The sequence below is a fragment of the Dendrobates tinctorius genome, unplaced genomic scaffold (assembly GCF_039654945.1).
Source record: "Dendrobates tinctorius isolate UK_male_01 unplaced genomic scaffold, ASM3965494v1 ptg000060l, whole genome shotgun sequence".
Taxonomy (NCBI): Eukaryota; Metazoa; Chordata; class Amphibia; order Anura; family Dendrobatidae; genus Dendrobates; species Dendrobates tinctorius.
The window spans coordinates 57,973,217-57,984,583 of NW_027361728.1; the positions used below are offsets into that span (position 1 = coordinate 57,973,217).

Below are 11,367 nucleotides of genomic sequence, written 5' to 3' on the forward strand. Positions count from 1 at the left end.
TATTTGGTCAGTATTTCACATCAGTATTTGAAAGACAAAACCAGGAGCGGGTGATAAATCCCGAAGTGGTGACGTGTTTCTATTATACTTTTCCTCTGATTGTTCCACTCCTGGTTTTGGCTTACAAATACTGACGTAAAATACTGACCAAATACTGAACGTGTGAACGTGGCCTTGGGCACATCATCGTACTCCAGTGAGCTCGTTCATTGAGACTAATAATGTAATTTGTTTTAATATGCACTTGTGTGTTTTGTTCAACTATAATATTTATAAAGCGTTACGCTTCTTAGTATTCAGATTGTTTGCTCTCTTACTTGGGTACTGGTACTTTCTTACACCAAGAATTTCTCTCCTTTTGTTCTACATACAGTTTTTTCTTGGTGTCTAGCACAGTACCTTATAGCTCGGGTAGTGCCGGTCTATATCTTGTCTTATTAAAGAGGACTTGTGACTTGACATATATTTTTTTATTTAGTATCAATGATACTGTTCAGCTGAATCAGTTTTCTTTTTCTTATTGTTCCTGCACATCTCCATTAAGGAGATATCGCACTGTCTTTCCTGTATATAAATCTAGGTTTTTTTTAGCCACCTGGGCGTTTTTGCCTCGTGAAGATTCTCATAGTGAAGAGTTAGGCTACGTTCCCACTATGAGTTTTTCACGCTGCGTATTTTCTAAAAAAATGCAAGTAACCTACTTTACTTAATTGGTGCAGAAAATCTGCAACATCAAAAACTCACTAAAAGCTCATTATGGGAACGTGCCCTTACTATGCTCACTTGGCTAAAAAGACTAGATTTACATGTGGGGGAGATGAAAGGAGAGGCACAGGATCACAAGAAAAGTAATGCCATATTTAGGAGAAAAGCAGCAGTTACACCAAGAAAAAAAAAATTACATATTTTTGACAAGTGGCAGTCCTCTTTAGGCCGGGATCACACTTGCGAGAGTCTCGCACGAGTCTCGCATCTCAATATCCGACACTGCCGCTGGCACTCGGGACCGGAGTTTCCTCACAAGAGTGATCGTGGGCTTAAAGGAACTCTAGACCTACAGACTCTTGACAAATTTTCTGAGAAGGGGAATGCAATCTTTTATTGTTTTAAAGGTCCTAAGATTAGGAGTTAATGATCTGTGTTTCAAAAAAATCATTATGACTACCTGTCCAAATAGAAAGAAAGAGTTATGGCACCTATTTTTTCAAAATCTTCTTTATTGAAAACATGGTCAAGGTATGTCTTTGATGAGTACCGCAGCTTTCTCCTAATTGGATTGCTGACTATGTTACAGTCCGGACTGTAGAGCACAACCTTAGTTTGCGCGCTGCGATATCTCAGGGAACATTTCACTTAATTTTAGGTGACTTTGGAATACCATTTGGGATAAAGCAATGCCAGTCATTTTCCATGTGTCACATTTATTTACACTTTCACGATTAATGTATAGAACCTTGTAAGTAAATTACATGACTTATCTTCTACTGAACTTGAGTTGCAGACTTTATTATAGTCTGTAGACCTCAGAGCTGAATTCTCCCTGCATCTGTTGCTGCTTGTAGACTGACCACATGGTATAACCCGTGGGTTATTACTCATAGTCATAGTCCAAATTCTAGGATATTTAAAATTATTTACATACAGAGTAGAACAGTAAAAGGATGTGAAGAACACGCATGGAAGAACGCATCTGTATGCATCTATCGCACAACCTTAATGAGCAGAACATGAAATCATACTGATGTGTGCTGTTTCCTGCACGGCACAAGTAAACTAATTGATTTATTTATTATGCACAGCAGTTGGATTTGCTTCCAAGGCAGAATTGAAGTGAAAAGAAAGTATTCTCATGTGCTGAATGGTGGCAGTTTTCCACAACTTATTGCTATTTTTCAGGCGAATATGAGTAATTTTATAGCATTTCACTTACGAATGTATGCCAAACATATTGGGAAAAAAAGCATTAAATAACAGCAAAACACATGCTGTGGCATACTACGGGGGCATGTGGCACATTTTAATACTTGAGCTCTCTGGAGTACTATGTGTCCAAGGCCACGTTCATACGTTCAGTATTTGGTCAGTATTTTACATCAATATTTGTAAGGCAAAACCATGAGTGGGTGATAAATACAGAAGTGGTGACGTGTTTCTATTATACGTTTCCTCTGATTGCTCCATGGTTTTGCCTTACAAATACTGACCAAATACTTAATGTGTGAACGTGGCCTAATTGAGTAAATGCTGCATGCCCCTTAATTAATTAGGCAGATTCTTTATCTAGTACACTGGAGTACGGAGAATGGAGTAGATTTCTGGAGTAAGGCTGGTTTCACGCTAGCGTTTTTTTTGCGCTGCGTACGCATGCATGTGCAATGCGCCCCTATGTTTAACATGGGTGCACATTATCTAGCGTTTGTATGCGTTTTTGTGCGCATGCGTATTTTTGCCATGTGCGCCTATGCGCGCCGGACGCACCCTGTTGCATTTTCTGTCCACCCAACCTGTTTTAAAAAAAACGCATGCGCACAAATGTGCACGAAATGCGCAAAAAAAACATTACAGTCTATGGAAACGCACGAAATGCACAAAAAATAAGCAAACACATACAAAACACTTATGCGTTTTTTGTATGCGTTTGCACTGCGCACGCAGCGCAGCGCAGCGCAAAAAAAAGCTAGTGTGAAAGTAGCCTAAGTTCCACCAATACAGTGTCGTAACTTTTCATGAATTTGATAGGTGGGCACTGTTACATCCTGTCCTGCCCATTTATTGGCCATGCCACACCCATATTGGCTTAACTGGTGTGTAAATGTCAATTGTCGCAATATTGTTTGCGCAACTTGGAAGTTGGAACTTATTAAAGTTTTTTACGTCAGAATTCTGTCCCAAACACCTTAATGAATCAGTGGCTTAGTCTTCCAGGCTTGGTTCATTCTAAATTCAGGCTTTACATTTTCTTATTTGCCAACATTTCAATACCAAACCTCAGGACATTGTAGCCCCATCCTAATCCTGCATGACAATGCCTCAAACTACTGTTTTAATTCAAATTTTTTGCAAAAAACTTCAATTTTCTTGCTTACTTTATGGGAATAGCCTGACAAAATTCAGACTGTTGGCAATTTAGTTTCACACTAGCGTATCTACACGCAGCGCACGGCACCGCTAAGCCCCGCCCCCTACTGCGCCACCTCCGGTCATCTCCTCCTACTAGCACACAGCGCTGCATGCGATCTGCGCACCCTATCTTTAGAATAGGGTGCGCAGACCATGTGCGCTGGCCGTGCGCTAGTAGGATTTTGCGCGCTGCACCCTTTTGACAGTGCGCCGAACGCACCGTGTTGCATTTTGGTGCGCTCGGTGCACCATCAAAAGGGCGCAGCGCATGCAAAATCCTACTAGTGCATGGCCAGCGCACGGTCTGCGCACCCTATGCTAAAGATAGGGTGCGCAGATCGCATGCAACGCTGTGTGCTATTAGAAGGAGATGACCGGAGGGGATGTGGCAGGGGGCGGGGCTTAGTGGCGCCGTGCACTGCGTGTAGATATGCTAATGGGAAACTAGCCTAAGTTTGAAGAATGGCACTGAAGAATGGCGCGTGTTTGAAGCATATCCCTATAAAGATTTGCATATAATTGTAAATAATTGTGTGCCATGATGTACATTTTGTTTGTACATTCTTGTAGTGATAATCATAGTTTAGTTTACCAGTGCAGTTTAAGCAGAGGATAACTAATGTACACCGGGTATGCTCATACCAAAAAAAAAAACGTTTTTTCACAAAATACTGGCCAATAGAACTGCAACAAAAATGTATTAGAAAGATACATCGGGGGTATTTTCCAATTTATACATTATAAATACTTATGTCCCAAAAAAATATAAGTATTTACATCGATTTTTCTGGCTAACACTATACCACAATATTATTTTGTATTGTACATCGTACCAATTTATACATTAAAATGTAGTGTTCCCTTATGTGTATGATCTACTAGTAGTGTTCCCTAGTGTAGTGTTCCCTTATGTGTATGATCTACTAGTTTGGTCCACTATGGTTCAAGCTGAATTTAAAATGACAAAGCTTCCACAGAATCCTGCAGTTCTCTTGATACTTTTAAGAATATCTTCCCTTAAAACAAGACCCAAGGTTGTCTAAATCTGCCATGTTGCTAAAAATCCTGTCATTTTTAGCAATGTGAACCTGATTCATCATTTGAAGGGGTTTTTTAAGTTACTTTTTTTTGGTCTCTTGATATTCGTTGATGTTTTTGTGCCAAATTCTTCAAAATGGCGTACACATTTCATTCATTTTGGGCAAAGTAAAAAATAGTCTTTATTTTTGTTTTTTTTTACCTTTTGTGACCTTTTTAGCCCAAAAGGTAATTAAAATAATTGACATACATAAAATCCCAAATATCACAAATCTGGAAACCCCAAACCATGCCTATATAAAAAAAAAACATATGAACATATAAAATAGACTTAAAAAAGGCACAAATTGGAAGAATACAGCACAAACAAACTAAGAAGGCACAAAACACTAAAAACAGATGCAATAATGAATTGGGCCCTATGTGTTTCTGAAAGTGCAATAATTACATTTACTACATGGGCTGTCATCCAGCTTGCCTGGAGTCCTAATTGAATAATGTGTCTGTTTTTAAGCAAGTAAAAGAGTAAAGTCTATGTAACGACATGACAACCCAATATAAACACGTAATGACGGCCAATTTGGTCATCACCCAACTTTCTTAAGAGCAGATATAAATAAAAATGGCTCATTAGAAGTTGGTAACACAATGTCAGGTAAGGAAAATTCATCATATTGATGGTGATTTGTTGTATGTAAGGGGGGTTTGCTTTTAATGCAAATAAAAATTTAAGGAACTGTTTCTTACAAGACACGTAGCTGGTAATGAAAGAACACTAATGCTTCTTTCAGGAACCTTTTAACAGTTTTTAGAAATACAACGCAGCTTTCAGTTCACCATACATATTTAATTTATTTTCACACTTTCGACAGAAAGAGAAGAGGCATAAGACAAAGTGCTCTGCTTCCACAATGATTCATGATCTACCCAAGATGTCCTAAACGCTAAACTCAACAAGCTACACGATTCTTGCACACTAATTGACAGCCTGATACATACAAGGTTGTAACTCTGAAAATGTTATAAATACATTTTTATATTTACTCTCACATTTAAAATCGGCAACTGCACAAATCCTACATTACTGGATGTCAGATTAGGATAGATCTCAGGTCTGCATGGTCCAAAGGTTGAACATTTTAAGGACAATTCCTGCTGTACCAAGTTCACCCTCAAGTTAAGGTGGTCAAATATTGAGCACTACAGTACTAAACTGCTTTCCAAAAATGAGCGTTGGTGCTGAACTTAAAATGGTTGTCCACGATGAGAAAAAGATGCATCTTTCATCCAAAAAAGATAAAAAGATCCATACCAATATACAGGTCATGTGTGTTATTGTAACCCAGGGACATTCACTTCAATGAAGCTGAGCTGTAATACCAGAAACAACCTGAGAGCTGGCGTGGCACTATTTCTGGATGAAAGCTGCCATGTTTTTCTAATCTTGGACATACCACTCAAAATTGACCATAGAATTGACTTTCAATGTGTATTACTTAACACTACTGATCGCCTGGAGGTCATGTTAAAGTGCTCCAAAGGTTCATTATTGAGCTGCTAATGAAAAATGAGGGGTGGACCTTAAACTGCATTTGCTAAAGATTATATCTATCATTTTGACAATAATAATTCTAGCCATAATACGACCAAGAATGGGCATCCATAAAGCCTCTACTGCACTGAAATGATTGGATCCAACCAAATGAAATCCTTTGAATCATTCATAAAATTCATCATGATCTATTTTTGTATTGTCAGTGTATCGTCGCTGTTGCACTGCATGTACTATTTTGCCATCTGAACATATGTGAAGGATAATTATTAATTTACCATTAAGTAGAAAGAACAACTTAGTTGTAGATTTCTCGTAAAGATTGCAAGAACCTTCTAAAATTTTTCCAAGATCTCAATTCATCAGGATGTTGGTGGAACATTTAGTTATTTCGAGAGAAAAAATGATACACTGATGAAAAATTACCTAATGTTGTGTGGTTTTTAAGAAAGCTTCTTCTTATTTCGCTGGCTAGTTTTACCTCTTGCTCAATGCCCTCATATCACATGTAAAGTCATTCTTGCACCAGGAGTTCCCTGTAAGAGATCTGCCTGTGTACCTTGTGCAGAATAATTTGTTTTCTTGTCCCAGGAGGTACAATGACATTCTTCATTTAATTAGTTAAAAAACACAAGCGACATAAAATATACAGAGCAGTAGAAGAGACAGCGAAACGTTTGGTTTAGGAAATAAGATCTATTACCAGGCGCATGGTGAAATTCCTGGAGAATCCTCAGGGGCACAAGCACTGGCTGCTGCTGCTGATGTGGCTGCTAGTCTGCTCGATATCTGGGCTTGATGGGACCGCTGCTGCTCGATACCGGGTGGCTCTGCCAGCGCAGTCAACGCTTCCAAGATCCCATAGACAGACAAGACCCTCCTGACTCTTGGCTCACTCAGCACTGAGTGCTGTGGTGCTGAGGAGAGAAGGGATCCTGGATATCACTGCTCCTGCCACTGGCTCTGCAGCTCTGAGCTCATGTTAACTCCATCACTGCTGGATCTACAATGCATGGATGAAGACATAAGTCAAAACTATCGCAGTGCATTTATTTCAACGTTTACGTGAAACCCTAACTTCCGTTAATCACTTACTGTACAGATAAATAAATATCATTACTGCATGTATATTAAGTCACTAGTATTTTGTTACCTTTTCTCAGGTTCTACGTGTTTCCACCTAAATTTTCATATTAATACACTGCAGACGTGAAATTTGCCCTTTACTGATTGATTTTTTTTTTCTTACAAACTAGAAAAATAATTGGTCTTTATATATGTCATTGTATCTGTCATGCCGCTGATGTTCTCCACTAGCAAGGTACAGAGAAAGACTTCTGGATTGCCAAAACCTTGGTGTTTTACCGGTATATCTGTAATCAGATGCTTGCCCTTCAGGCGAGGTTCATGCGAGAGTATAACAAATCGTTCAGAGCTTCATCCATAAAAGTCAGACGATTTGTTTCCTCACTTGTCATCCGTATGTAATCCGTTTCTTGCAGCAGCTATTAACCATTTACAGACCATTTACAGTTTCCTATGTTACAGAATTGCAATGTATCCGTAACAGTCAGATGATATAATGTCATCCGTTTTTTTTTTAACACACCTAAAGAATGGAATGGGTGAGTTTAACCCGATTTACGGAAGAAATTAGTGCACGCTGACATTTTTTTTCAAACAGATTTAAGTCAGTGAAAAAAATCAGTCATCTGCACTTCCCCCCATTGAATAACATTGGGACAAGCATAGTCCATTTTTTTCCACAGAGAGAACTCAGACAGATAATACGGCTGTGTGATCGAGCCCCAAGAGTGTGAAAGCTGCTTATACACGGTAGCCATTGCATTTAATACAGTGCTGTCACTTTTTCCTCACGGCCTGTGATGCTGCTTTCAACACATTGGAAATGTTTTCACTAGTTTGGAATAAAATAATTTCATTTTCGAAGTAATTTACAAAATGGGATGTCATCACTCATACATGATGTACAAAATAAGTTCTGGTTATATTGTCAATAATAATTCTTCCCATCACTCGCTACTAATCTTATATAATTGCCCAATAAATTAAAATGAAAGGGTTTTCCATTGTGTAATCTGACTCCATAGCTAGGCAGCGAGTGTGGGGACCCGTAGACGGCGTTTCTTTGCATGTCTGCATTGAACTAGTAATCACACAAAGATGAAGAACTATGTCAGATAGTGTCTACTCGACTGCAGCGTCACGAGTGAGGATTCCAGGAGAGGTTTATTCTCAGGCTGAATTCTTGTATCATGCACAATAGTAGTAGCTGCAGCAGCTCCAGCAGGTGACAAGACCATTCTGAACCTGAGATATACAGAGATGAACATCAGCCGAAGATGGCTGAGGCCCCTATCACACGTCCATGTCTCTGGTACGTGTGGTGACAGTTTTCACACATACCGGAGACACGTACATACAAGACCCATTCAAATGAATGGGTCTATGCACATGTCAGTATGTTTCCACGGACCGTGTGTCCGTGGGCAAAACACGCTGACATGTCCATTTTTTGCCATCATCAAGCACGGCAAAACGTCCCACACACGTGCACACGGAGAACACACTTTGATGTCCTCCGTGTGACACGGACGGCCGCGGGGAAGAAGCTCTACTGTAAGTGCTGTTCCCCAGCGACTGGTGCTGAAGCCGGTTGTCATCATTCTCCCCTGCTCTGCCGGCGAGCAGAGGAGAATGATGAGCGTTGTATTAAAGTCCGAACGACAGCAGGTGGTGGCTTTTGGGACTGTTACCCCATCATCCGACACCTGATGGCGCTAATAACAGTGACAGTAGGTGTGGATCATGGGGGTAACAGTCCCAATAGCCCCCACCTGCTGTTGTTCGGACTTTAATATAACGCTCATCATTCTCCTCTGCTCGCCGGCAGAGCAGAGGAGAATGATGACAGCCGGCTTCAGCATCAGCCGACAGGGAACAGCGTTTACAGTAGCGCTTCTTCCCCGGCAGCTGTCCATATGGTACTAATGCGGCACACAGGTGGCAAACGGTTGCCACACATGTGCCACACGTAGTACACACACGGACACGGGGCCTGACAAACACTTACTGGAGAAGTAGGGAGGGGTTACTTACATCAGAGCTGGACTACAGGGAGGGGGATGGGACAACTTCTAAAAAGCAAACTTATTACATAGCAGTGTAACAGCAACAATACACTGACAATACCATACTGTATAATATCTAAGTCATGGCACATAACAATATTGCCAAAATATAGTCATATGTACTGAGCAGTGTTGGCTGTGATCATCTCCAATCCTTAGGGTATGTGCACACATTAAGTGTTTGGTGCAGAAATTTCTGGTCCATTTCAGCATCTCTTGGCAGTAAAAACGCAATGGAAAAAGGCACGCTTTGCTGTGTTTTTGCTGCATTTTTTACTTGCGTTTTTGCTGCAGATTTTTCTCCACTCATTAGAATGGGTGAAATCTGCAGCAAAATGCTGAAAGAATGGACATGCTGCAGGTTTAAATCTTTAAGTCACAAATAAGTAACGTGCGCATGAGGCTTAAGGCTATGTGCCCACGTTGCGTTTTTATGCATTTCTGCCGCGTTTTTGCCACAGCGGAAACTATGTGATATGTGATTGTGAATGCTTTTATATTGGAACAGCTATATGACCAATGTAAGGCTAGTTTCACACTAGCGTTCTCAGGCGCAGTGCAGGGCTGCCACTAAGCCCCGCCCCTGGCCGCGCCCCCTCCGGTCAGTTCCTCCTCTGATTGCATGACGCTGCATGCGATCAGTGTATCCTTTATTTAGCATTGGATACGCTGACCATGCGCTGGTATGATATTGCTGGATCTGCGCCCTTTTGGTGCTGCCCCCAGCTCACAAATATGCAACACAATGGGTTTTTTTGCCCTGGGCGCAGCGCCAAAAGGGCATGCCAGTGCACAGCCAACGCACGGTCAGCGTACCCAACGCTAAATATAGGATACACTGATTGCATGCAGTGTCATGCAATCAGAGGAGGAACTGACCGGAGGGGGCGTGGCCAGGGCAGGGCTTAGCGGCGGCCCTGCGCTGCGCCCGAGAACGCTAGAGTGAAACTAGCCTAAAACGATTTAGTGAACATGTTAAATCCCTTCAGACAGGAAAGTGTTTCCCTAGGCTAATCCGACATATGTGGGAGTGTCATGAGAGTAATCCGCATTGTATGCTCTTTTTTTGGCATGTGTCATATTCCGGTGCCATGCGATGGAGGTGATAGATTAAACCTACTAAAGAAGGATTATATCTCAGCAAGATCCAAAGATAATCATGTGCCAAAAACTTGCATTTAAACCCGTCTGTCACATTAAATTCCTACCATATGTGGGAGGTGAACAGAAAAAGCACACTTCAGCGGATTCAATTCCAACCAAATAATAGTTTATTGAATACACAAAATTGCAAAATGACTTAATGATAAAATCAAGTGACCTCAGATGTGAGAGACACAAATGGCTACTATCTCCTTTAGACACATCCAACAGTATAAATATTTCTCATAAATTTATACAAAATGTTCAATTATTAGTGCAAGAGAATGTCTGCCTGAAAGAAATCAATACTTTCAAGTGTTGGGCTCCATAATTATAAAGTGCCTGTGCTGAGGTAGAGTCAAACCGAATCCAAAGTCTATAAAGCACCATGTAAATTAAGGATAATGTCCTATGAGTATACAGTACAATATTTATATGACCCTCATATGTTAGGCTAAGTCCTATGTATAGACAGACTTGTATATATTCTAAATATTAGACAGGTAGACAAGTTTCTCAGGCTGTACTTATGGAATGTGTGGAGTAAGTGCTGTGTCCCTCCATCCCGACGCGCATTTCGTCCATACTTCATCAGGGAACATCTCCCCTGAAGACGTTTAGACAAAACATGCGTCGGGGTGGAGGGACACAGCACTTACTCCACAAAGCCTGAGAATTTTATCTACCTGTCCAATTTTTAGTCCATTTCTCCAAAAATGATGTAACTCGTCCACAGCTGATGCAGTAGAAATAGGCACATGCAAATGTTACCTTTTAACCCGTTTTTATAATTTTTTGAACTGATTAATAAAGTTGTGTGTATGATTAGGTAGTGATGTATACAGAGAAAGCATGGTCTTCACGCAAAACGGCTGTCAGCTTAGATTGTCTTAACAATCCCTGCTTTTATGTGGAACAGCAAATAAAGAAGTGTATTTAATGTCAAGTGGCAAGTTCACCATTTGATTCTCTGTTTCTAACAAACAGAGCAGGTACTCACCCTCTCTTGGTTCAGCCACTTCACCGGTCTTATTGTTTTTACTGGCCAGTCACTGAGCTCAGCAGCTGAAATAGTGAAGTGAGCTGTCAACATCATAATACTACAGCCAAAACACTAAAGGCCCCGTCACACTAAGCGACTTACCAGCGATCCCGACACCGATATCAAGGTGTCAGGATCGTTGGTGAATCGCTATGTGATCGCTGGTGAGCTGTCACACAGACAGCTTCACCAGCGATCAGCACAGCGATGCCGAGCGCCCGGCATCGCTTGCCATCGCTGTAAAAAATAGAATCAAAATAAAAAATATAGTTATTCTCACCTTCCGACGTCCTGTTCATCCATCCTGCCTCTCTCCACGC

At 40.8% G+C, this 11,367-nt stretch overlaps 1 protein-coding gene across 2 annotated transcripts in view; it reads right to left on the reverse strand.

Annotated features, from left to right (window-relative positions):
* Positions 1-6,632, reverse strand: part of SCHIP1 (schwannomin interacting protein 1) — a 789,639-nt gene extending 783,007 nt beyond the window's left edge. For both annotated transcript variants that reach the window (XM_073578972.1, XM_073578973.1), the window contains exon 1: positions 6,414-6,632. In XM_073578972.1, coding sequence (XP_073435073.1) covers positions 6,414-6,422 — 9 coding nt within the window. In that variant the 5' untranslated portion in view covers positions 6,423-6,632. The remainder of the gene's footprint in view (positions 1-6,413) is intronic.
* Positions 6,633-11,367: the final 4,735 nt, after the last annotated feature.